The sequence below is a fragment of the Copadichromis virginalis genome, linkage group LG5, assembly GCF_057382275.1.
Source record: "Copadichromis virginalis isolate Kocher_CV1m ecotype Utaka linkage group LG5, C_Virginalis_male_GT1.1, whole genome shotgun sequence".
In the NCBI taxonomy this organism is placed as follows: domain Eukaryota; kingdom Metazoa; phylum Chordata; class Actinopteri; order Cichliformes; family Cichlidae; genus Copadichromis; species Copadichromis virginalis.
Genome location: NC_140622.1, coordinates 25,140,411 through 25,166,715, shown reverse-complemented (window position 1 = coordinate 25,166,715; position 26,305 = coordinate 25,140,411). Strand labels below are relative to the sequence as shown.

Sequence of the window (26,305 nt, the reverse complement as noted above, 5' to 3'; positions counted from 1 at the left end):
TCTTATAAGTGCTATCAATCCTAAATGATGATATGGTTCCTGCTATTAAACGGGAAAAAAAAAAATTCCAGTTCACTAGAATTAAAATGAATGTATCTAACATAATTACTGCACAGTTTAAAGATTTTAGGGACTGGTGATCAGATAAACAGCATCAGACAAAACAGGAGCATATCAAATGCTCTAAATTTCTGGGGGGGGGGGTGGGGTTGTGCTACACAAAACCAGTTCCACTTTTGCATTGCGCAAGAATAACGGCCCAATTGAGGTCAGATTACAGCAGGATACCAGTTTAACCTGAAGCCAAGTAACAGAAATTTCCGTGAACCACATTACGTGGCTTTTCAGTGGAAATATTTCTTGTTTTCAACAAAAACCTTTTCCTCACATGCTACTTCACTTGAAAAACATCTTAGACCCAACATTGCAGTTTTTGTACATAATATATTTCTCCTCAAAAAAGTCCTACAAACATTTTATTTTGACATCTTCTAAACGTGTCTCAAACTGTCAAAACAGCTCTTTAACATCCTTACATCTACCACAAAGGTTTTCATCGGAGAATTCAGTAGTGCCCTACAGATGTAATTTTATTCATATCAGTACAAAATAACTTGCAGCTGTACTCACCAACATTTGTTATACCCCAACAATATAAATATAGAAAACAGTTCCGTCATTTTTCAACATAACACCAAGTAATAGCACACTTGTAAAAACAGCACGAACTGACAATAAACCCTAAACCTTTGGTTCAAAGTTCCTGTGTTATAAATGATGTTTAAAAATTATGACTGTAATATTCAGAACACAGGCTTATACCCAGGTTTTCATCAAGGAAGAATAATGAGCTGGAATGCAAAATAACTTTATATGAAATTCAAATACAGGGTTTATTTTTTAACAGATCAGCCGCCCGTGCTTAATACTTGAAAACCAGAAATGTATTTTACCACATACTGTGATTATGACATCAGTACAAAAAAAAAAAAAGTGAAGCTGAAGAAATGGGATGAAGACTAGCTAAAATTGTATATTATATGTGGTTTGCTTTGCTCGTTTGACCTTTTATCAGCACTGTTTTTTTTAAACAAAGACAATGTTGCAATCACTGATAAGAAAGCAAATCTGGCATTTGCATAGACATTTATCTGACGTCTTGTAAGCAAACTTGTGCATTTTGGAGTTGAGTGTAAATGAACTCAAGGAAGCATGAGTAACTAGGAAAATGTTCCTTTGCCATATTGTTTTCATACCATTATTTGAAATGGTTGCCAACTTTTGCATATTTTGTGAGTATGGAGAAAAATGTGTTTTCATATAGTTTTCATGCTATTAGAGTTGCTGAATTTGCATGGTTTTGTGTGTAATTCCAAGAAATACTAAGGTGTGCGCAGTTTATCATATTGTTTTGGTGCCCATAGCAGTCGAGTGACTTGAATGTCACTCCTGTAACCGATGTGGGTATCCCAGCAGTACTCTGGAGAAAGCACCCTGCTAGGTTTGTGCAGCCACAGGTATTTGTTTAGGTGACTTTCATCGTGCCACAAAGCCTCCACATTATTTTGTTTATCCTCCATGATGTTTTGGTAGCAGCCCTCAGCCAGAGATTTTACGCTTTTCCATGAGCCTCCAAAGACAGCAGCATGATAGTAGAAATCCCCGTTTTCCATGTAAGCCTTGGATTTCGGGTTTCGGTCATAAGTATAGAAAATCTTTGGAAGGTGGTAGTAGTAGGCGTGGAGCAGAGCCACAGAGTCTCCCAGAGCCTCTGAGCCAAATCTCCCAGTGAACACCTGATCTACATCGAAGCAGAAGACATGCGTGGAGTGGTGGCGAATATCAGACTCTATGACATCTGATATTGCCTTCATTCGCATCATCGAAATGTCCTGCCATCTTGAGTGCCGTTGCACTTTGATCATTTTCAAGGTTCGCTGAGGACCGAGATGGATGTGCAGGACCTTCTCTGGCATGTCGGTAAATACGTAGTAGGACACAGGCAAACCCACCATAAAGTGATGTTCTGAGGAGTTCAGAAAGGTCTCGAGGTATTCGTCCAAGTACCTTTGGTGATAGTGGAGAAAAAGAGTTCATGCTTTATTTCACAGTCTCAAACAGTTAGAAGAATAGAGCACAAATATACAGACTAAATGGCAATTAGAAGACCAGGATGTATTTTAAATAGTCATACTAATGTGAAAACAAACCTTCCCACAGCAAACACTGTTAGAGCAACAGAGGATCCTTCCTTCTTGTGGTTCTGGTCGTAAACTTTAGGGTCAAACATCCCCTCCCAGAGAATAGGAGCTTTCCAAGTTGTGCATGTTTGAACGTCAGTTCGAGACCTGAAGTGGAAAGAAATCGGTTAAACACATATTACACTTAAGTTACCACTTAAGTGTGGTGGTTTTATCAGTTTATTTAAAAAAATAAATAAAAATAGAGATGTGGTAAGGCCTACTAATGCCTTGTTTGTGATAATGATCAACTACAACTATTAGTTTCTCTTTGCCAGTGTAGAAATGACTGAACAGTCCTCAGAACGATGGTAAAAGAAGTCAGTGAAGATCAGATAGGAGAACTGTAAATTTTCAAAACTGAAAATTCAAACAATTATACATAAGTATTATTTAGATGTTATGGCAGTAAGGACGGACCCGAACACATATTTCACTCTTCACCCTTTTCTATATTTCGGTTGTCGTCTCTTACAACTCTCAGCTGCAGCTTTTCAGCTGCCAGCCACATAACACGTCCAACAACAACAACTCCTCAGGTCCCGGCACGTTTAATAGGGGAGGGTGATGAGCTGATCGAGCTCAGGTGTGTCCGCCTCCCCCCACAGCCGCGCCACAAACCACGCACCACCACAGATGTGTCACTAGTTCTGTAAGAAAACCAAATCATCCTCAGATGAGTGGAAACTGGTCATAATGTTCTTTTGGGCTCAAGCATGGCTGAACTGGAAACTGCTGGAACATCAACGGCACCGTTTACAGTGAATTGAGTTTTATATCATCATGGACTGAGAGGAGAATACTAAAATTGCCACCATCAAGCTCAGCTCAAATTTCCTGTCAAGCATAGTAGTGGTAGCATCATGCTTTGGGGCCATTTTGCTGCTAGTGGTATTTGGGTATTGTACAAATTAGATGGAGTCACAAAGAAGGAGGACTACTGAAATTAAATCAACAACTGTACAGTGACATTTGGACATAATAGGTGTTGATTTTGGAATAGATAAAGCAGGTTAACATTAAACTGTTTGCAATGTACTTCCCAAAGCCCCAACCTCAAACATATTAAATTTGTGTACTATGCTTAACAGCCAGATTTGTGTCAGGAAAATAACTAATTTAAATAAAATTACCAATTCTGCCAAGAAGAATGCTCAAATATCCAACCAGAATTATACCAGAAGTCTGCTAATGGGAATCAAAAGTGTCTTAGTGAGGTGCAGTTTGCTACGGGACATTTAACCCAGTGTTAGTGGGGGTGTATGCATACCTTTTACTAGTGTAGATTAGAGAAAATCCAAGTAATTTCAAACTAGTTCATCCAAGTCTTTTTTTAAGTCATTAAAGATGTGTGCTATACAATTATTCCACCCTGGAAAATCAGTTCAGTTCAAAACATTCTTAAAATCCCCAAATTGCCATCACAATGGCAGTCCACGCCATCCATGCCACCAATTAATTCTTGGCTTTTGTGAGGGACATGAGTCTAAGACTTCTACGTCAAGCAAAATTTATGCCATCTAAATGATGGCAAATATAATTTATGTTGTAAATTTATGTTGAATGTAGCACCTTGGTTCTGGAGGAACGTTGTGTCGCTTCACTGTGTACTAACTGTATATGGTTGAAGTGACAATAAAGCCAACTTGACTTGACTTGACTATATGAGTCCTATAGTGCCAAGAGGACGTCCTGGGCTTTCTAGTGATGCCAACTTTACATCCATTACGGCTTCCATATTTTATGGCAATAAGGAAGCTTAAGTGCGATTCCCAAAAATTTGTTTGATTCCCAAAAATTTGATTATGTTCATTAGGGGTGCAACGATATTCGTATCGATATTGAACCGTTCGATACAGTGCTTTCGGTTCGGTACGCATATGTATCGAACAATACAACATTTGTAATTTATTTTATCAATTTTCCTTCTGACGATGCTGTCTGTGTTGAGCGCTCAGTGGATCTGCGCTGGACAGTGCAGCCTAGGCGGAGTAGTCGAACACAGATCCACTGAGCGCTCAACACAGACAGCATAGTCAGAAGGAAGAGCGCAGGGCACCTCCCCCACCCTCATTCAGATCTGGCGTTTGGAATTATTTTGGTTTTCATGTGACGTATGACCCTGAAGGTAAGCGAGTCATGGACTAAAGTAAAACAGTATGTTGGATGTGCCATGCAATGCTCAATTACATTGGTGTGAACTAGTGTGCTAGCGCAGTTAGCTCGTTAACGTGTTGGCCGTCTAGCCCCATGCACGGAGCGATCGGCGGTAGCTCGTTAACGGAGATTTGCCGTGTTGTGGCGTTAAGGTCATTTCAACGAGATTAACCTGAAAGCACTAGTGGGAACACAACGAATATGACTGCACATTTACGCAGACATCATCCTAGTGCAAAGACCAAAACAACAAGCATGCTACTAACTTTAGCCGAGTCATTTAGACAGCTGTTAGCACATGATTCTCCTTATGCTGCTGAGAATATAGCCCAGAAGAAGCGGATAGTATAGCTTTTATTTTGGAAAGAGCCATTTCTCTGTAATAAACTCTCTTTTCCAAAGATGAGTGATTCCTCAATCAGATACAGGGCTTGCAATATCGCTAGCCCGACGTCCTAGCGATTTTTTCAGTCGGGCTACCAAAATCTATCTCTTCCCTGAACGTCGGGCTATTGTAGGAAAAATATATGTCAATGCTTTTGCATTCTTTCAGAAATGTAGCTGGGTAATTATGTCATTGGCATCGGTGAGCCACTGTCAATATGTGACATATTGAAGTCGCGTTTGAATTTGCGCTTGTTTTTTTGCTTTCACTTTGCAATCGTGCGAACTGTGTATAGAGAGCGACAGCACTGATCTGTGAGTGATGATAATTTGTGCACCAATTCCTCTGACATCGTCTTATTAATCGTTAGCTTACTATGCAAACATGACAAGTGAAATCTCCCGCAGCAAGCTTAAACATGTGAGAGGTTGATCGCGCAGAGAATCGCTGAGCTTATGTGAGTGAGTGTGTAAAAGCATTTCAGTTCTGCTGAGCCAAATAAGACAGGTCAGGGTGAAGAAGTGACAGCCAAAGAAAAGCTTACCACAAAACGGAGAAGTTATGACAAATCAGACTATAAGGCAAAAAGAAAGTGCAGCTTTATGGTTTCATGGACAAAAGAATTTCTGTGGCTGCGATATGACGAGCTAAATAACCAGGGCTGCACATAAGTGGTCCGCAGGTGCGCATTCGCTGTCAAAATAAAAAACACGCACAAGGGTTAGGGTTAAATTTAAAAACTGTATTTTTGAGTTAAAATATATATTTATAATTTTAATAAATGACAAATTAAAAAGGCATGAACATTTTTTTGTATCGAAAAAATATCGAACCGTGACACCAAAGTATCGAACCGAACCGAACCGTGAATTTTGTGTATCGTTGCACCCCTAATGTTCATCTGGATGCAGCTTTTTCAGTGGGAGAAACATTTTGTCACTCATCCAAGTGACTTTAGTCTCAGCTGCAGGGTCACTTCAGGTTTCCCCAACCTTATAAAGAGTATATTTACATAATGATTGAAACTAGCACCACTGGTGAACAATGGGCCATGAGTAGGGATGGGTATCGTTTAGGTTTTATCCGATACCGGTGCCAAATCGGTACTTTTGAAACGGTGCCGGTGCTCAAACGGTGCTCAAACCGGTGCTTAAAGAATGGAGAACACAAACTTTGTCCAAAAACCTCTCATGTTCAGCTGTTTTTTGTAAAAAGATAACAATGTTAGCCTTTTCTGCAGCTATGGGGCATATATGGTATCACTCTTGGCTGGAAGCAGTGCTTAAACAATGGAAAAAACACAAACTTTGTCCTAAACCTCTCATGTTTAACTGTTTTCCACTTTTTCTTTGGTCATTTTAGCCTTTTTGGCCAGGGTGAAGGGAGTATCTGCCAAACAAGAGGACAGCCGCATGTAGCTATGATGATGTTTGCTAGTTCACCTTACATGCATTAATGTAATAACGTGGTTAGCCTACTCAACGTAAATTACACACGAACAACATTAAGCTACTCACGCAGAGAAGAACGGCTGCTGCTGCCATCATCATCCTCATCATTTCTGCTACACTGGCAGGGCTAGGGGCCAGGACTCTACTCTTCGGGTTCTTGGATGATGTTGCATAACAGGTAACCCACCCGCAGTAGATGTGCTCGGTGTGAGGTCTCGCAGCAAGCTATCAAATACGGCGCATTTCTGGGCTTTTAAAAAAACGCTATGCGTCGCCAGGTGTTTCATCGGATTCGAGGTGTTACCTCCTTTGACAGTATCACAGTATCAGCTTAAAGCACTTGTTGCAGGCTGCTGAGTTTGCATATTTTGCTGTGAAGTACAGCCATACTTTTGACCGCTTTGCCTTGGACATTTTTAATCTGTAGCTCTGCTCTAAAAGAACGTACGTACCTGGGCCCACCTACTATTCTCGGAAACGTAAAATGATTGGCTAGAAGTGTATCACAGCTCAGGAAAAAAAAGCACCGAAATAAAGCACCGAAATGTGCGCTGCTTTTCGGTCTGGTTACTACCGTTTATGTCAGAACCGGTGCCATCATGGCACCGGACACCGGTACCCATCCCTAGCCGTGAGGTCAGTTTTATAGTCAATAATATGCAAATTATCATGCCCATTGATCAACAACCACTAATCAAAGACAATTGATTAATGACCTTTGGTCAATGGCCATGAGAAGCATTCACAGAGAGTTGGGGAACAGCTGCAATAACAAGCTGTAAGCTGGTGAAAGATGTAACCTTGATTCAGAGACGACCTTTTCCTTTTCACATAAATGGCCACATTGATGTTTCACTCAAACCAGCGTTTGCGGTACCCCAGCATTTATGGTACTCATGGCTATTAATCAATACCATTGATCAATGGTCATTAAAACGCCACGTCCAGATGAACAAGATCAAGTTTTGGGGATTTCTCTACCTGGATGATTGAGCAGTTATTCAATACATGTTCTTATGCTTAATTTGGTATAATTTCTGAAATGTAATTTCAAAATATAAATTGTATTCAGCATTCTTTGTAGGGGAGAGTAGGGCTTTAAAAAAAAAAAAAAGCAGAGGTGAGACAAAGGATTTTACTTCAAATTGGATAGGGGGAATCAGATGTGTAGGTGTCAGGGGATGAGGTGGAGGAGTCCCAGTTATTAGAGCAGGAAGGTGAGAGCTCAGAGGACATACAAGAAGCCTGAGCAAAGGACAAAGTGACCACACTAGGGGTGGGTTTTTATAATCGATTTATCGATTAAAATCGATTCTGGCTTGGATAACGTAAAATCGATTCATTAAAATCCTGAATCGATTTTTTAATATTAATTTATTTTGCCCGAAATGCCACAATCTCAGGTGAAAGATCACAAAATTTCAACAACCACCAAACAGCTAAGACAGTAAATGAGAGCAGGTACATGGCTTCTGCACAAAGACGTAAACACACAGCGCGGACCCGCGGATCAGAATCAGTGAGATGTCACCTTTCTCAGCTGACGGTCGGGGCTGAAAGCCGACAGCTTGCTGATTCTGATCCGCGGGTCCGCGCTGTGTGTTTACGCCCTTTTTGCGCTGATCATATGGCTGTTAGTTTTATCTCTCTCCAAACAATATTGACCGAACCAGCAGCAAAAAAGATCCAAACTATGCTTCACATAAACATCGTCATGAATTCCCTCTGACTTTTGCTGACTTTTCAGGATAAAAATCACACTTCATGCACAGCTCTCTCTCTCTCTCTCTCTCTTTTCCGCATTGCTTGCTTCCAGGATGTGGGTGTGAATGCCAGAGCACTCTGGCATTAACACCCACATCCTGGAAGCATGGGAGAGGTCATACCTTCTTTTATTGTTTTATGGTAGGATAAATGTATCTATATATGTTTTAGTCTAAGTGCCTGGTTTTTTGATGAACTGCTGGACTTCCAGACCAGCAGGTTTATAATAATAATAATAATAGATTGGATTTATATAGCGCTTTTCAAGGCACCCAAAGCGCTTTACAATGCCATTATTCATTCATTCTCACATTCACACACTGGTGGAGGCAAGCTACAGTTGTAGCCACAGCTGCCCTGGGGCAGACTGACAGAAGCGAGGCTGCCATATCGCGCCATCGGCCCCTCTGGCCAACACCAGTAGGCAGTAAGGTAAAATGTCTTTCCCAAGAACACAACGACCAGGATAGAGAGCCCAGGGATCGAACCGGCGACGTTCCGGTTACAGATACGCTTCCCAACCTCCTGAGCCACGGTCGCCCATGGTCGTTAGGGAAGTCTTTATGGGCGCGCACGCACACACACACACACACACGGTATTCTTTGTCCACATGTACACTTATATGAAACATCATATGTTAATGAACCTATGCATATTCATGTAACCAAAATAAAAGGAGTGCTATGGGGAACCTGGCTGAGAGTCTGACGGAGGTCAAGTGGGTGGAACGACACTTGGCTCCAGGCAGGTCTCCCTCATGCATGAGTAACACAAAGAACTTTGCCTACTTGTGTCTTGCTTTTTGCTGTGTAGTAAATTGTCTTGAATGTTCCAGCGAATAGGTTTATGCTACAAACCTATCAGTGTTTGAGACCAGAAACGGTAGCACCTTGGTTGCCAAAATGAAAAGTCTTGATGGTCTTACCAAAAGTCGAGGCTGACATCAACGCTGTTGTCCAAGGTTGACAGCTTTCCATTTTCCAGTGAGCACTTTTCCATGGGTATGAAACCTATCAAAATACTGATATCAAAAGCATTTTATAGTTTGTTTTCTTAAATGTCATCATCACAATGACAATATGTAATACTCTGTGGTGAGTTAAAGACTGTCAATCCGGTCGTTAAGTGATGACGTGACGAATCCTACTTCCGGGCCTAAAGTAGCTGCGTTTAATATGGCTTTTGTGTTGTTAACATGTTTAATGTTATGTATTTTCTTCTATTTAATCTCAAAAAGCTCCTAAAACAGTCAGTGATCACTGTTGACCTCCCTCGGCTTTTATTACCGCTAATCATTTATTTAAGATCAGTTTTTAAAACCCTGGGATGTAACTACAGCCCAGCCCATGCAGCAGTATATGAATGACTAACCTCGTATTGTGGATGGATTATCTCAGTTGTTCTCCTGGCTGAAGTTTGGTCCTTTTACAGCATCCTGTCATGCGATTACATTTGTTCCTGACCACCGAGAACACTCACGTTAACTTTTATCGAGTGGGAAAAAAGTTAGCTTGTTTATATTATGCTAACATAGTTGTGTCGCTAGCGGTCACGTAGCACATCATTATATACCAGCTAGCCAAACTTCAGTAACCCTACAAACGTCACTGCTGTTTAGTTTTTTGTCTTCATTTATGTTGGAAGTGATAACAGAGCTGTACGTTTTAATTTGTTTCCAAAACCCCGCAGTCAGGACATGCTATATTGTATTTAGATAGAAGCTAGCGAGCTAACTTCCTGCTAACTTCTAAATGTCATAAATTCCGTTTTCATGGATGCCTGGATGTTAAACTCAATTGTTACACCTGGTAGAGCAGAACGCTGATCATTTTATTAAAGATAAAAGACTTTAGACAGTTTTTCAACTCTCAGTAATGCCATAGTGATCGTTTGATATATGGACCTGCAGCGGAGTTTAGGCCCAGACACGGCTAGTGACGTCAGACTTAACGACCCGATAGTACGCACCTTGTTTACTAATGTAATCTAGTCTATATTTAGAAAGAAACATGATTAAGGTTGTTTTATTTAAAGGAACATTTTGGATTATGTTTAGTGGTAATATGTATAATGATATCTCTGTCATTTACCTTACAACAGTGATTCAAACAGAGTGGACACAAGAAAAGCCAGCCACATATTTCAAAAACAACAAAATCTACATCTCCAAAACGATCCCTGTTGGATCCATGTGGTTGTGTTGCAGGAATGCCATTTCAGGGATGTCGAATTAAACTGGCAGCTGAGGGTTTTTTTGTGTTTTTTGTTTAAAGATACTCACTGCATGGATGGACGTGTGAAGTAGAGAGCACAGAGTGCAGCCGGAACCCAGAGCAAACATTTCAGCGTGCACTTTATCTTCTGGAAGCATCTGCAGGTGAAAGGTTCAAAATTAACCATAAATACTGAGACTGAATTTCAATTTTAATTTCAGTAACTGAGCAGAAGAAGTGTTACTGAACAGGCAAAGATGACATAAACACTAACCAGGGTGTTTTTAATACCTCATAGTTCACAGTGCTTCAACTTCACCAGACAACACTGAGAAATAATCTGAGAAAAGACAAAAAGGCATGGGTTTGGCTGAATTGGCAACTCTGACATTATTCTTAAGCTTTGCTATAACTGTTACCTGTAGAACAGCATCAGAAACCAATCTTTTTTTTTAAAAAACAAAAAAACATTTTACATATTTTACATACATATTTTCAGAAGCTTGTATTTAATCTCTATAAGAAACAATCATATTAAGCAGAATGCAAATTACACATTTATTGAGAAAATTACGTGTTTTTATTGGAAATGAAGGGAGGAAAATATATGATTCTCCAAAAGAGAAAAATAAACCAAAACTCCATATTACGGAGTTGACAAGGTGCTGAGGGTGGTGACAATAACAAGATATTATTTCTTTCAAAATGACCATTAAACCTTAGCAACCTTTGTAATATCACAAGACACATCATAACAATTCTGTTTTTGCACATGTCAAGTTCTACATCTTAATAGTTTACCAGCAAGAAGCCGCCTACTACTCCTTGATTCCTAAAGTACTCTGGTTGTGTGTTTAGACCCTGCTGTACTTTCTCTCCTTTTGTCTCTCTGTGCTTTCTTCCAAAAACTTCTCTGCTGCCTTTTTTCCTCTTTCTTTCAGAATCACTGATGTTCTTTATTTTTCTCTTTTTCACTCTATTTCTCCATCTTTGCCTTTCCTTTATGAGAAACTCTTTCTTCAACTCGGGCTGGCTGCTAATTTTTTCTCTCTATATAGTGATGTGCTACATGATTGCTAGCGACACAGCTATGTTAGCAGAATATAAACACAGTGAAGCTGGAGGATGAATGCTAACTTTTTTCCACTTGATAAAAGTTAACGTGATGGTTCCCGATGGCTAGGCTGACAGTGATCACTGACTGTTTTTAGGGGCTTGTTCAGATGTAATAGAACAAGATAAAAAGCATTAAAACATTTTAACAGCACAACAGGCTTAATAAACACAGAGTAGTTTAGGCCCGGAAGCAGGATTCATACATCATCACTTAAAGAACAGCTCTCGGGGTACAGCTAGCTCAGTAGATGCCACATGATCAGAAGGTTGGGCGTACAAATCCAACGAACAGCGGCTATCCTGGATTTGTAGCTGCCCACTGCATCACTGAGTGAATGGGTTAAATGCAGAAGACTAAGCATTTTCCTACAGGATTAATGATGTACACATAAACAATGAGATTCAAGATAAGACAAATTTGATAATATTTGACACCAGGGCCGTGCAGAGAGGTTTAAAGGGGCGGGTGCTCAAAGTTAAAAAGGGGCACATTGAACCAGGCTGAATAACAACAACACACATTCATCAAGAATCTAATATGGGAAGGGCAGGGCTGTGTTGATCTGAGACTGTAGACATTAAAAAGTCCATAGGAGAGATGGTAGCTGATTAAACAAGTGTCATGAGATAATAACAAAATGCAAAGATTGGTGACAGCACTTGGAACCATAAGGCAACAAAAACTGTGAGAAATAAATTAGGCTCTGCCTGTGAATCACTCTTTGCTTCTCTTCTTCCTTCCATCCCATCATTTCATATATCACTCTCCACTTGCTGTCTGAGAACAAGGCACAACTTGCTATTGCAATAAACTATAATCTAATTATCCACACCTAACAACTCCAGCACTTAATCTGTAATAAAATGATGACAGAAAAATGTTATAGCCCTGCCTTTAGTAGCCTCATACAGCTCCTACTGTTTCCTCCTCATGTCCTTACCAGGCACGTCTGGACGATGTTATATCATGAGTAATAATTTAAAAAAAAAATCCATTTACATAAAACACACACATGCGCGCACACACAGTGACATTTTAGACCTTCTTCAGAATACTGTATATACTATGGGCATCAAAGTGCTGATCCAGTATCTTTTTTTTTTTTTTTTTTTATTACTAGAGCTACAATAATAAAGCAATGAGGAGGGGGAAGTAATAAATATGAAATAATGTATTTATGATGATTCCATTTGTTTCACTATCCACTCTGTGCAGGGCAAAGCTTATTACATTTTTAAACTGTAGAGATACAATCATTTTACTGCTGTAAAATCCTAATTTTGTCTTATTTAAAATATAAATCTAATATAATCTGCTTCTTAATGTATGTTCTTTAAAATACAGCTTGTGTTTTTAAATATATTATAATTATAATAATTATTATGTGGACATGCATATTAGATCGTTTTTAGTGAAATATAATCCCCCCAGAAAGGCAGGAAAAGCCCGGAAACTTACTTTAAAACTAAATATGTTCCCTAAAACGGTGACAGAGCTACAAACCCATGACAGCCTTACACAGGTAGCCAGCAGCTATGACCAGCACTACTTGTGCAGTTAATAAAAGGACAGGTAATGTTTGTCGCGCTGTTGCACACACAGCACGCTCATTTGTTTCAGTTCGTCAGTTGCAACAAGACAACTTACCAACGTGTACGTAATAAGCTAATACTCCTGTGTGCTACACACTACAGTGTGCGCTGTACACCTACTCAGGCACGTGCAGAGGGGGGGACTAGAGGGGCTTGAGCACCCGCCCCTTTCCTGATGGGTGCCCAAAGTGCCCTTTTGTTGAGGCAACTTTTTAAAAAAAAATTATTTATTTTTTTATGTGTGTGCGTGCGGAGTTCTGTCTGTGCCCCTCAACAATAATATTTAACTATTAATCACAGTTTTGCTAAATAAAAGGATCTGGCTTGCATCAGTCACATGATCACTATTAACCAATGATCGCCCTTGACGGCAGAATGCGCTGGTTACGAGCCGGGAACGAGCTCACAAAGAGCACGCGCATTTGTTGCGGTCCGGAGCTGTAGGAGAAACACAAGTTAACTCAGAGACACGGACTGATGCGACAAACCCAGTAATACAGGTTTTGTCACTGATGCATTCGTTTCCTGTAAAGTAGTAACAAAGCAGCAGAGATGAGTTGGGGATTTTTCTTTCTTGCAATCAGGATAGCTCAGTAGGTAGAGTGGTGGCCCCATGATCGGAAGGTCGGGGGTTCAACTCCATTGAACGGCTACCCTGAGGTACCCCTGAGCAAGGTACCGTCCCTACACACTGCTCCCCGGGCGCTGCATTGGTGGCTGCCCACTGCTTCACTGGGTGAATGGGTTAAATGCAGAGGAACTATTTCCCTATGGGCACTAACACATACACATTATTATTACATCAGCCTGTGTCTCTGAGTTAACTTGTGTTGCTCCTACAGCAGAGTGAAGCTGACCCCCCACCCACTTGAAACGTAAAGGCAAATAGGCGGAGCGGTTAGTGCTACGTTTGTGCAGATTTGTGCAGGTAAAATTAGCGTTTGTGCTGCTACGGTTTCCGAGATATTAAACTTTATTTTATAGGTCATTCAAAGGTCACCATCCCCCCAGACTGCTCCAAAACGGGCCAAAATGGTCTACTTTTTTAGTGCTACGTTTGTGCTGGTTTGTGCAGGTAAAATTAGCGTTTGTGCTGCTTCTGTTTTAAAGATATTAATGAAAATGTAAAGGTCAACCAGCCCCCCCACATTACCCAAATCCAACAAAAGTGGTATCAAACGTTTGTGCTACGTTTGTGCTGGTTTGTGCTGCAAAGATTTTCGTTTGTGCTGCTATCATTTTAAAGATATTAATAACAATTTCTAGAGGTCATCAGAGGTCAACCAGCCCCCCCACATTAATTAAATCAAACAAAATGGGTGTCAATCAACTGTGCTACGTTTGTGCTGGTTTGTGCTGCTAAAATTTTCGTTTGTGCTGCTTCTGTTTTAAAGATATTAATGAAAATGTAAAGGTCAAAAGGTCAACCAGCCCCCCCACATTACCCAAATCCAACAAAAGTGGTATCAAACGTTTGTGCTACGTTTGTGCTGGTTTGTGCTGCAGAAATTTTTGTTTGTGCCGTTATTATTTTAAAGATATTAACAAAAATTTCTAGAGGTCAACCAGCCCCCCCATATTAATGGAATCAAACAAAATGGATGTCAAACGTTTGTGCTGGTTTGTGCTGCAAAAATGTTTGTTTGTGCTGCTAACATTTTAAAATGTTTAATAAAATAACGTCTTGATGCGTGCTTAATCATCCAGGTAAGTAAATCCCAAAAGGTTGATTCTGTTCATCTGGACATTTTCAGTTGGAGAAACGTTTCGTCACTCATCCAAGTGACTTCTTCAGTCTCAGCTGACTGTAGGTTTCCCCAACCATATAAACAGTACATTTGCATAGTGAAGGAAACTAGCGCCACTGAATGAACAATGTGCCGGGGGGTTAATTCCATGATTGTTAGTATGCAAATTCTTATGACCATTGATCAATGACAACTAATCAAAGCCTATTGATCAATGGCCATGAGTACCATTCACAGAAAGTGGGGAATGGCTACAATCACAGCATTGTAGGATGGCGAAAGATGTACCCTTGGGCCCCCCTTCTCGATCCAGAGATGGTCAGCATCCTGACAGCCCGATGGACGAAGCTGTCTCTCAGTCTGCTGGTTCTGCCCCGGAGGCTCTTCAGTATCCTTCCTGATGGCAGCAAACTGAAGACGCTGTTGAAGGGATGAGTGGAGTCACCTGTAATGGAGACGACCTTCCAGATGAGGCAGGTGCAGTAGATCTCCTGGGGAGGGAGGCAAGAGAGGTCCCCACAATGCTCTCGGCTGCTCTCACTACCCGTTGTCATTTTTTCCTGCAGAACCCAATGCAGGAGTCATACCACACCAGTGATGCAGCTGGTGAGGATACTCTCAACTGTGCCTCTGTAAAAGGTGCTCATAATGGGGGTTGAATCTCTTGTGCTTCTCAGTTTGCAGAGGAAGTAGAGTCACTGTTGGTCTTCTCCACATTCAGGGACAGGTTGTTGTTGCTGTACCACTCTGGCAGATGGTTAACTTCACCCCTGTAGTAGATCTCGTCGTGGGTCAGCAGAGTGAAGAGAAGGGAGCTCAACACACATCCTTGGGTAGCCCCCGTATTCCGTGTTCTTGGGCTGGAGGTGTTGCTGTTGACCCGTACTGTCTGCTGTCTTCCTGTCAAGAAATCTAGCAGCCCGTTATACAGCAAGGTGCTGATCCCCAGCAGATCCAGTTTGTGAATGAGTTGCTGGGGAATGATGGTGTTGAATGCTGAACTGAAGTCTATGAACAGCACTCTGACATATGAGTCTCTAGTGTTCAGATGTGTGAGGGCTGAGTGAGGGGCAGTTGAAATTCCATCATCGGTTGAGCGTTTTGACCGGTATGCGAACTGAAATGGATCCAGGTTGGGGGAAAGCAATAATTTGATTTGATGCATGACTAACCGTTCAAAGCACTTAACTTAATAATGATGGAGGTGAGTTTGACAGGACGGTAGTCCTTAAAGCAGGAGATAGATGACTTCTTGGGTTCAGTAATGATGGTGGAGGGATCTCCACACACTGTCTGGGGATTGTGTCACCACGGTCTGTAGAGTGGGCTTGTAGTCTGTGATGGTTTGTATTCCTTGCCACTGCCTCCAAGTATCTCTGCTGTCGCTGAAGCTTTGCTGTAGCTGATGCCACGTGACAGGTTTGCCCTTGCTGTTCTTAGACTCACCTAATTCCCGGCTCTGAAGGCTTGCATTTTTCAACTTTAGGAGCATTTAAACCTGACCTGTGAGCCATGGTTTCTGATTGGCCCAGACAGTGATAGTCCTGGTCTCTGTGACATCATCGATGCATTTTGGGATGTAGGCAGTGACAGTTTCTGTATATTCCTGAAAGTCTGTGGTGTTGTCGTGTGTGGCGGCCTGTGGTGGAAAAGCAGTGCCTCTGAGGACCCTTCTGGCCACACCTGTACCTGCTTACGAACTGGTTTGGTGACTTTGACCAGGGGCCTGTGGGAACCCATGGCACACCTAGATTTCTGCCTGTACTGACCCTTATGCAAAATAGGTGGAATTAAGACAGTTCCAAAAGCAAACACAACTGATCAGTGCTGAGAGTGGTCCTGTTGCTGAGGTTGGGATGATCCTGTAATCTCTTATGAACGACCTCCAACGCTTCTATGACTGGGATGCAAGTGAAGACAGATGTAACATCTCTCTCTCACTGTACATGTACTGTTTATAAAATTAGGGAAACATAACCTGCACAAACAAAATAATTTGCAGGACAAATGTTTGACATCAATTTTGTTCGATTTGAAGAAGGTAGGGGGGGCAACTTCACTCACGGGTGTTTATAAGGTTGGGGAAACCTGCAGTCAGCTGAGACTGAAGAAGTCACTTGGATGAGTGACGAAACGTTTCTCCAACTGTAAATGTCCAGATGAACAGAATCAACCTTTTGGGATTTACTTACCTGGATGATTAAGCACGCATCAAGACGTTATTTTATTAAACATTTTAAAATGTTAGCAGCACAAACAAACATTTTTGCAGCACAAACCAGCACAAACGTTTGACATCCATTTTGTTTGATTCCATTAATATGGGGGGGCTGGTTGACCTCTAGAAATTTTTGTTAATATCTTTAAAATAATAACGGCACAAACAAAAATTTCTGCAGCACAAACCAGCACAAACGTAGCACAAACGTTTGATACCACTTTTGTTGGATTTGGGTAATGTGGGGGGGCTGGTTGACCTTTTGACCTTTACATTTTCATTAATATCTTTAAAACAGAAGCAGCACAAACGAAAATTTTAGCAGCACAAACCAGCACAAACGTAGCACAGTTGATTGACACCCATTTTGTTTGATTTAATTAATGTGGGGGGGCTGGTTGACCTCTGATGACCTCTAGAAATTGTTATTAATATCTTTAAAATGATAGCAGCACAAACGAAAATCTTTGCAGCACAAACCAGCACAAACGTAGCACAAACGTTTGATACCACTTTTGTTGGATTTGGGTAATGTGGGGGGGCTGGTTGACCTTTACATTTTCATTAATATCTTTAAAACAGAAGCAGCACAAACGCTAATTTTACCTGCACAAACCAGCACAAACGTAGCACTAAAAAAGTAGACCATTTTGGTTTGTTTTGGAGCAGTCTGGGGGGATGGTGATGTCATCAGCAAAAAATATAACTTTTAATATCTCAGATACTGTAGCAGCACAAACGCTAATTTTACCTGCACAAACCAGCACAAACGTAGCACTAAAAAAGTAGACCATTTTGGCCCGTTTTGGAGCAGTCTGGGGGGATGGTGACCTTTGAATGACCTATAAAATAAAGTTTAATATCTCGGAAACCGTAGCAGCACAAACGCTGATTTTACCTGCACAAACCAGCACAAACGTAGCACTAAAAAAGTAGACCATTTTGGCCCGTTTTGGAGCAGTCTGGGGGGATGGTGACCTTTGAATGACCTATAAAATAAAGTTTAATATCTCGGAAACCGTAGCAGCACAAACGCTAATTTTACCTGCACAAATCTGCACAAACGTAGCACTAAAAAAGTAGACCATTTTGGTTTGTTTTGGAGCAGTCTGGGGGGATGGTGATGTCATCAGCAAAAAATATAACTTTTAATATCTCAGATACTGTAGCAGCACAAACGCTAATTTTACCTGCACAAACCAGCACAAACGTAGCACTAAAAAAGTAGACCATTTTGGCCCGTTTTGGAGCAGTCTGGGGGGATGGTGACCTTTGAATGACCTATAAAATAAAGTTTAATATCTCGGAAACCGTAGCAGCACAAACGCTAATTTTACCTGCACAAATCTGCACAAACGTAGCACTAACCGCTCCGCCTATTTGCCTTTACGTTTCAAGTGGGTGGGGGGGTCAGCTTCACTCTGCTTGAGTAAACTTGTGTTTCTCCTACAGCTCCGGACCGCTAAAAATGCGCGTGCTCTTTGTGAGCTCGTTCCCGGCTCGTAACCAGCGCGTTCTGCCGTCAAGGGCGATCATTGGTTAAATGTGATCATGTGACTGATGCAAGCCAGATCCTTTTATTTAGCAAAACTGTGATTAATAGTTAAATATTATTGTTGAGGGGCACAGACAGGACTCCGCACGCACACACACATTAAAAAATAAATTTTTTTTTTTTAAAAGTTGCCTCAACAAAAGGGCACTTTGGACACCCATCAGGAAAGGGGCGGGTGCTCAAGCCCCCTCTAGCCCCCCCCCCCCTGCACGTGCCTGTTTGACACATCTGTAAAGCAGAAATATCAGTAAAATACACAGGAAGTAATATATCTGAAATATTAGTAAAAAATAACTTAATATAATGGTAAATAGCACACTTTTATGGCATTTGTCAACACCATTAGAAAAAGGGTCAATACCATCAGACAAAAATCCTGATGGTGTGTTGACAAAATACTTTCTCTCATAACACATGTTTTTCTGACAGAAGCCATCTTGTTTTTCATCAGTTGCTTATGGCCTCTACAATCTACCTAAATTAAGCTCTTTTTACAAAAAAAATAAAATCAAAAATAAAATCTTGGATTACATCGACTTTGGTGTTGACACACTATGGTTGTGACACAGAGTTTTATCAGAAAGGTGTGCAATAAATGAAATTAAAAAAAAATAAAATTATCACAGCAGTGACCTCATGGCATGTGTATCAAACAGGAAGTGGTAAAGGGGTCCTCAGAGTGTAAGCTACCCATAATAATTCCTGATTCTTTTGTACTTTTAAAAAAATCTGATGGTGTTGACAAAAACTCTGGACACCATTTTAATCACTTAGAAAATATGTAAAAATACATTTTCAATTGCATATTTTGATATTATATAAGGTATTGACTTAAATACTTAGTGACGAGAGCCATGATGTTTAATTTTACATTACTTTTAATTTTTTTTCTGTATTTTAATATTATCACAACTGCTTCTGGACAATGGATTTTTAGGGTGCTGGTAATGTATTGTACCACTTAAAATAAATAAATATGTATAATAAAATGCAAAATCATACTTTTGTTGTATACAAATTGCCTTGGTTTGTCTTTTTGGCATCGTGGCTACATTTCTGTAGAAGTGTATTGGGGTTGCAATTAGTAGTAGTGCATAGCGTTTCATGATCGTGCTCTAAAGTAGCTTGTTTATCCCAAATTTCTTGTGCAGCCTGTAAAGGTGGCCCAGTCTGTAGGTTTAGCAGTCCAATGGAGTTGATTCATGTAGTTTGTTCAGTTCTTGTGCTGCGGCCGGTGAGATGTTACGCATTCTTTAAAGATTCCTTTGAACGTGTTGTTTTCTCTCATAAATAATATAAAACAAAAAAGCAAGCAAGGTCTGTAATGTCATTGCAGGATTTCTATTTTTACATTTTTCATTAAACAAACCAAAACGTATTTTGAACTCATTCTGATGTCGGCATTTACTCTGGCGAACGTGCAAGAAGAGGCAATATTACGTCCAACTGGGAAATGAAGAGACCTAAAACGACCTAAAAACCCTATATTTATCTTCAGTTTAAGTAAAGAAGAAGAGGAAAAACTTCCTATAAGGAACCGAGATGAAAAAAATAACCTACCTGTGAGTCGCCGACCCCCTTAAGGAAAATTTTAAAAACCAAACAGGCTACCACTTCAGGAGGAAGATTCGTTGTCGCGTTGTGGCTCACAGAAGAGCCTCCGTGCTCACAGATAAAATTGGCTCAGGACGGGGCTCAGTTTAAAGCAAAAGCAACGTATATATCCGCTTTCCTTTACACTATTCGCTCCAATAGAAAGCTTAAGCGTTAAAACGGCCGTGAAGTCTTCTGCGAATCTCCCGATATTTAAAAATATAAACTATATAAATAAAGCGGTCTTGCTTTGTTTTAGCTAAAACGAAATTTTGAACTAAGGATGGCAACTTCTTCCGTGGTGGAAACAAACATCCATGCTTTTAAAGCTCTCTGTAGATGCACGAAGAGAGAAATGCTCACACATTTCGTTTCTTCAGAATCATAAATATTTTGACACACCTGTACTAGGTTCCTTGGCTCAGTTTTATTTTCTTCCATCTTGTACAAATATCCACAGTTGTGTCCCCACGTGGCCCATTAGTTGATGTAATCACGCCTTTCGTCTTCTGTCTGCTTTTGGGCAAAAATACCTCCTCGGAATATTCAGTGTCGCCTGTGACACTCAATCATTTCCTTTATCATAGAAGTGCGAACAACTAAAGACGAGCCACTGCGCGCAGCCATTACGCACTGCTGTGTGGCTCATGTTACCTGTTATCTTTAATTCAACAGAAGGTGATGTAGGTTACAACACGATCTTACCGCTATTAGCAACATTAAAGACGTAAAAGGTGTTATTCAGAGGGCAACCTAGCGTGAAAAACAATTTTCTCACGATATTAAATTACATTTTTCGGTTTTCTTGCTTGTCTTTGCGCGTTGGGTTTTCTCTCTAGCTCACAGATCTCATCCTCTCTGACAGGTCAAATAAAGTAACAGCCGCCATAAACATTCAGGGATTTATGTTATTATATTGCAATTCTGAAACAAATGAACCAATATTCAAATAAAGATTGGAGAACAGTGATTACCTGTAGTTTTAGAGATGGCAGGAAATCGCAGTCTGTCTCACTAACGGGTTACAACAAGTGACAGGAGTGCCATAAAATGCCTTTGTGTTTCCGTGTCTGTAGTTCATGAAGAAAAAAGCCTAAATTAAGAATACCGCAAAGATGAGCCGTCGTTTTAGATCATGCTGTATTATCTCCAAGATCTGGAGATGAAGCTTAAACTAAAACTTAAAACAATGGTCCACATACTGATCACAAACACATTTTCAGTAGATTACTCACAGAATAAATGCACTTGTGTAAATCATGCGCATTGTTCAGTGAGACACAATAGCGAGGTCATAGGTCCTCCTCTCCAATATGGCAGAAGCGAGGCAAAGAGAAACTTCACCAGTCATCATTTCCTTGTTTTGCAGGAACATTTAATCAAACTCTGGGTCGGTTACACCTGTCTTCGGCAAGTTACTCTGTGATGCATCCATTGGTGTGTGTGAATGTTAGCTATAAAGAGGGGAAGAGGGGCGGTGTTGGTGTGAATGGATGATCATGAGCATAGTGTAAAGGCATTGAGTGCTGAGATAGAGCAGAAAAGTGCTAAATGAGAACCGTTCTACAAATTTTATTTATTTATTTTTTACCATAGATAGAAATCTGCTTGACAGACAGGTGGACCCACATGTTTTCATGCTGTACAGAGCAAAAACAGCATATCACCTTCTCTGTCTTACTCTCTCTCTCTCTCTCACACACACACACACAGTGAGTCACATTCACACTTTTAACCTTGATCATAACATCACGCCGCTCACTACTCTACATTACAATAGTCTAACTAAAGTAACATAAAGACAACGGTGGCCCCTTGAAGTCCAAGGGATGCTTATTGCATAATTCACAGAATAACGAGCACATTTATTTACAGAATTTCTCATTTAATAAGTTCCCAGTGACCAATTTCTAGATAAATCCATAACCCCCCACACACATATTCCACTGTGGGGGCATGTTTTCAACATAGAAGTGGAAACAAATGTTTTAGTCCATTACAAAAACACAAACTATTCACCAAGGAAACTTAATCTTTCTGACCTTACACTGTAAAAGAACAAAAAAAAAAAAAAACCTGTAGATTTTACGGTGAAACGCTGGCAGCTGTGGTTGCCAGAAATCTACCGTAAAATTACGGGTGAAACATTTTCTTCTTTAACGGTAACAAGGTATTGTTATTGTTGATTTTACGGTTAAAAACAGTGCTAGGGTCAATATTTTACCGTAGAAGAAAATGTTTTAACTTGAAGAAAAAATAATGTTTTTCTCTAGAATTAACATGAAAATAACATATAAAATAAAGTTTGTGACAGAAAACAACATTTTTTCCCTGTAAAATTAACTATCAAAAAATAATAAAATACAATTTTATTCTGTAACCGTTTTTAGACTAGAGTGCTCTTAAGTGTTCTACTCTGTAAGCTTAATACACAAACCATGATTTTATTCAAATTACTAAATGTAACACAAAAATGTCCACCTTAAATTTCCAAAAAAGTATTTTATTTAACATCTTTGATGTTTTGAACATCAAACATTTACATTTGTACTCAACAAATCACAAATAGTTACTAGTTATCTCCATGACAGTAACAGTGAGGAATCACAGAATTCTTACAAGTTCTGTTCAAACTGTGCAAAACCAGTGCTGTAAGTTGAGCACACATTATACTTCACATTACCTTTAGCAGACAATTCAGACACCTTTAAGTGTTTTGGTGCTGTTCTCACTACATAAATGTCAGTACACGTAGAATCTTGACTTTTCAAATTATCCAAATACAAATATAGAGAATTAAACATTTTTTCTATAATTGAAAGAAAATCTGAATTGAAGAAATTACAGGAACAAGTTTACACCCACATATTTTGCACACAGAACTGAGCAGTAAACCTGAAAATGTACATCTTAAAACTGCATCAGGTAACAAACAAAAACTTTACACTTGTTTTGAGAACTTCAACTGCAAATTTTTGGATAACTACAAAATGCCAGCAATGTACATGCAGCATACTTTTACACTATTGGAATACAAATATCTTTAAAACTGGGAAAATTAAAATCCAAGAAACAAAATCGCAGGTTTACCACATTTTTACCAGATACATTTTTCAGATATAAAACAGTGAATCAAAAGTAGACCATGTACTTTTACAAATTGTGTCTAGTAAAACTTCACATTGTTAAACTTCCCACTCACAATCAGAAATGTAACAATTGTTTCAAAAACAGAACATCTGTAGAGTATGTAACATAGTATACCTTTATCACTTTGTCTCAAACAAGAGGGTTAGGACTAGATCCACTCATGGTCAGCAATGTCCGAGATGAGAGTGAGGACTCTGGGATTGACTGAGAACACTTTTTTCTTCTTGGATTCAACCTTGGTGCCTCTCTCAGAATTTATAGAAAAGAAACACCTTCATGAAAAAAGGGCGAGAGAGATTGAGGAAATTAACAACCTGAGGTGGGATATCAAATGGCCAAGTTTGAAAAGCACAAAAATAAATCCATAATAAAATAAATTTTACCGTTGAAGGAACTCCAGTGTTGATCGCAGTTCTACAGGGTAGTGTATGTTAAAGCAGTAGTAACTGCCAAACATTAGGCAGATAGCAGAGGTGAAGGTTGTGATGCGGTCGTTGACAGTCTTCTTGTCAATGCTCAACATGAATGTCTCAGCAGCGAAGCAGGAGGAACCTGAGAATTAAAACAACAACAACAACAAATTAAAAACTTTAATAACAAGAGCTTTAATGTCAGTCATATATAGAAATACAGAGATACTTGTTACATGGATCATAGGATGAGTTATGTTACTAGTTGAACTTATATGGTTGTGTTATCCAGTGTATTAGTGAGGAAGCAACAGAACATGAAACTAAACAAGCCAAGAGTACAAGAACAGTTACAACAGAAAAAAAAAAAAGTTGAATTTTGCTCTTTCAGCTTACCGCAAACAATGATGAAGGGTGTTAGTGGGATGTTGAGTAGAGAGAAGTACACAGCCAAAACCTTGTGCTTCTTTTTGGCAGAACCAAGTGGGTTCACTACTTCAAATCCATCCTGGTATAGAACCAGCTTGAGGCAATGTGGATTTTCCTGAAAAAATTTGTTTGACACAAACACGTTACCATCACAACAGTCCCTGAGAACATCTGGTCTTGAAACATTATTAAGATTCACTGATATGAGACCTTGCCAAAAACTTGATTCCAACATACCCTTCAAAATATTTAGCAGAGGAACACAATAGGCAAATCTCTCCATCCTGTTCTCGTCCCTGCCCAAAAACACTTTTCTGGGTTCAACATACTTGAACACATCTTTAAAGCACTGGACTCTTGAATAAGCAGTTCTCAGGGGCCCAGTGTGACAAGCTGAGAACAAGTCAGATTGTTTTACTGTGTCACAGATTTTTATGTCTTCATCTGAAACTGACATATCTTTTAGAAGTGACTATAGAGGCCAAGCCTACGCTTGAAGCCACTGAGGTGGTCGTTAATGGGGGTGACGCGATGTCACTGGTATGCATGAATTAAGTTAACAGTCCAATAATTCCAGCAGTATGTATCTTGTCCTTTTTGTTCTTTATTCCGTATCGACTTAGCATAACAGCGCAACGGTCACAAACTGTTTGCCTTCTCAATGACACACCTGACGCCTATTACGTGCGTCTCTTATCATCTCGTCCATAAAGTTTTTATATTCTTTATGCAACTGTTCATTGTTGAGAAGTTTTCGTTGTAGACTTTGCAATCTTTGTTTAACTATGGAGAAATTGTTTGGCATCTTTATGTTATCCTTTTTAAAAGGTAACTTCAAACAGTAGTGTCCATCTTCCATTGTTGCAGATTTTTCCATGATCTTCATGAACTTAAGGTCCTCCCTTGACAAACCCTTTTCCTCTGTAACCCTTTCATTAAAGTCATAGTTATATTGACTTTTCAACATTTCCTCCAGCTTACAAACAGATATCCTATTTACAACTGTTGGTGGGTGCTCGCTGTCCAAGTTGCTTTTACCATCTTCCATGGGCCCACTTATGACCCAACCCAATGCTGTTCTTATAGCATATGGGCCATTCCCCTGGCTATGAATGACCTTAGTCTATTCAATGTATACATCTGTCCCAATTCATGTATATTTTGTATTTCTTCAACAATGGTTTGAATGGTAGATGCTGGCAGAAGATGCTGTCCCTGTAGTTTAATGTAAAACATACATGCATGTCTGAGATACAGGTCACTGAAATTAGACCCAGCAGCATATCCAGAAAACACCTGCTTACAACTTACTTCAACACATTTAAAAATACACCGGGGTTCATTACGATGCAGTCTGCAATGCAAAACATAAGCTTTCACGGACTGAACCGATTCTCCACATATGCTGCAAAAATACATAATCAATATGACACAGCTGCGAGGCTAGCTAACTTAAAGCTTCAGCCGGATGTCAAACAAGGCGGGAAAATCCAGGCTGCATTTAGACAAAGCATTAAAATATAGCTATACTAATTAGACGGTTTCCATTAATACACCCATCTCCAAAACACGTCTCAAAACGCGCACTGCTGGTTTTGCAAGGCTCTTTTCAGCCTGATGTAGCTAACGCTAATGCTAGAAACGAGCTAAAGCTAACGTAAATTTATCATTTGTGCCTTCACTGCCTGCAACACAATGCTGTCGATAAATAAACCAAGTTGGATTATTTTCTTACCGTAGTAACTGAAGACGAGCTGTAGCAGACGTTAAATTAAAAAAAAAAAGAGAGAAACAAGTCCACGAAAATGAAGATAGCGTGCTGCCGTAGTCCAAAGAAAAACTTGTGTGTGGAGCTGTACAGACGTTATCTGCGGTGGAGCCTGATGCAGTGCGCTGATTGGCCCGTTTGAAATCAGGCGCCTTGATGTGAAACGGTGCTCTAAACGTCAGGGGAAAACGCCTAGTTTTGGGAGGAGGTGCTTTTAAAATCTTTTTTCTTCATAAGATAATTAACTATGAATAAATAGAACAGACAACAGATTATTGTTTTAACACTTTTGGGATTAAATGAATTCACTCAATAATATAGTATGTCTATCATTAGCTGTAGGTCTCTCAAGTTGTTGTTAGCTTTTACATTTTAAACTCATGGTTTATTGAGTTCAACAGTTTTGTACATTATGACTTAGTAGGGTAGCTCAAATAAGTCAAAAGATATAGACCAAAACCATGTCCATTACAGAAGACATAAATAAAGAGGCTGGTTCTCAGGAGGTTATATA

At 39.8% G+C, this 26,305-nt stretch overlaps 1 protein-coding gene and 1 long non-coding RNA gene across 8 annotated transcripts; both read right to left on the bottom strand.

Moving 5' to 3' along the window:
- Positions 1–429: 429 nt before the first annotated feature.
- On the bottom strand, positions 430–21,470 carry LOC146709817 (alpha-1,3-galactosyltransferase 2-like). Of its 5 annotated transcripts, XM_085456955.1 has the most exons (7): positions 21,270–21,470; positions 21,009–21,104; positions 10,503–10,551; positions 10,280–10,369; positions 8,924–9,019; positions 2,211–2,348; positions 430–2,067 (listed from the first exon to the last, which is right to left on the bottom strand). In XM_085456955.1, the coding sequence occupies exons 3-7, from the start codon at positions 10,505–10,507 to the stop codon at positions 1,383–1,385; spliced, it is 1,014 nt and encodes a 337-aa protein (XP_085313081.1). In that variant the 5' UTR covers positions 10,508–10,551; positions 21,009–21,104; positions 21,270–21,470; the 3' UTR covers positions 430–1,382. The 5 variants fall into 5 exon arrangements, with proteins under 5 accessions (XP_085313081.1, XP_085313085.1, XP_085313083.1 ...); XM_085456959.1 differs by having other exon boundaries at positions 10,486–10,551; positions 21,009–21,470; XM_085456957.1 differs by lacking the exons at positions 21,009–21,104; positions 21,270–21,470 and adding an exon at positions 20,437–20,698.
- Positions 21,471–22,516: 1,046 nt separating this feature from the next.
- Positions 22,517–25,890, bottom strand: LOC146709816 (uncharacterized). Of its 3 annotated transcripts, none has more exons than XR_014920490.1 (4): positions 25,759–25,890; positions 23,991–24,138; positions 23,568–23,736; positions 22,517–23,456 (listed from the first exon to the last, which is right to left on the bottom strand). It is a non-coding gene; the product is annotated as an uncharacterized LOC146709816 (long non-coding RNA). The 3 variants fall into 3 exon arrangements; XR_014920491.1 differs by lacking the exon at positions 25,759–25,890 and adding an exon at positions 24,261–25,751; XR_014920489.1 differs by lacking the exon at positions 25,759–25,890 and having other exon boundaries at positions 23,991–25,751.
- Between the last annotated feature and the right edge of the window lie 415 nt (positions 25,891–26,305).

Coding starts and splice junctions, on each gene's coding strand:
- LOC146709817 (XM_085456955.1), bottom strand. Junction 9,020..10,279: donor TTCACACGTCCATCCATGCA/GTGAGTATCTTT, acceptor TTTTGATATCAG/TATTTTGATAGGTTTCATAC. Junction 2,068..2,210: donor ACAGTGTTTGCTGTGGGAAG/GTTTGTTTTCAC, acceptor CTATCACCAAAG/GTACTTGGACGAATACCTCG.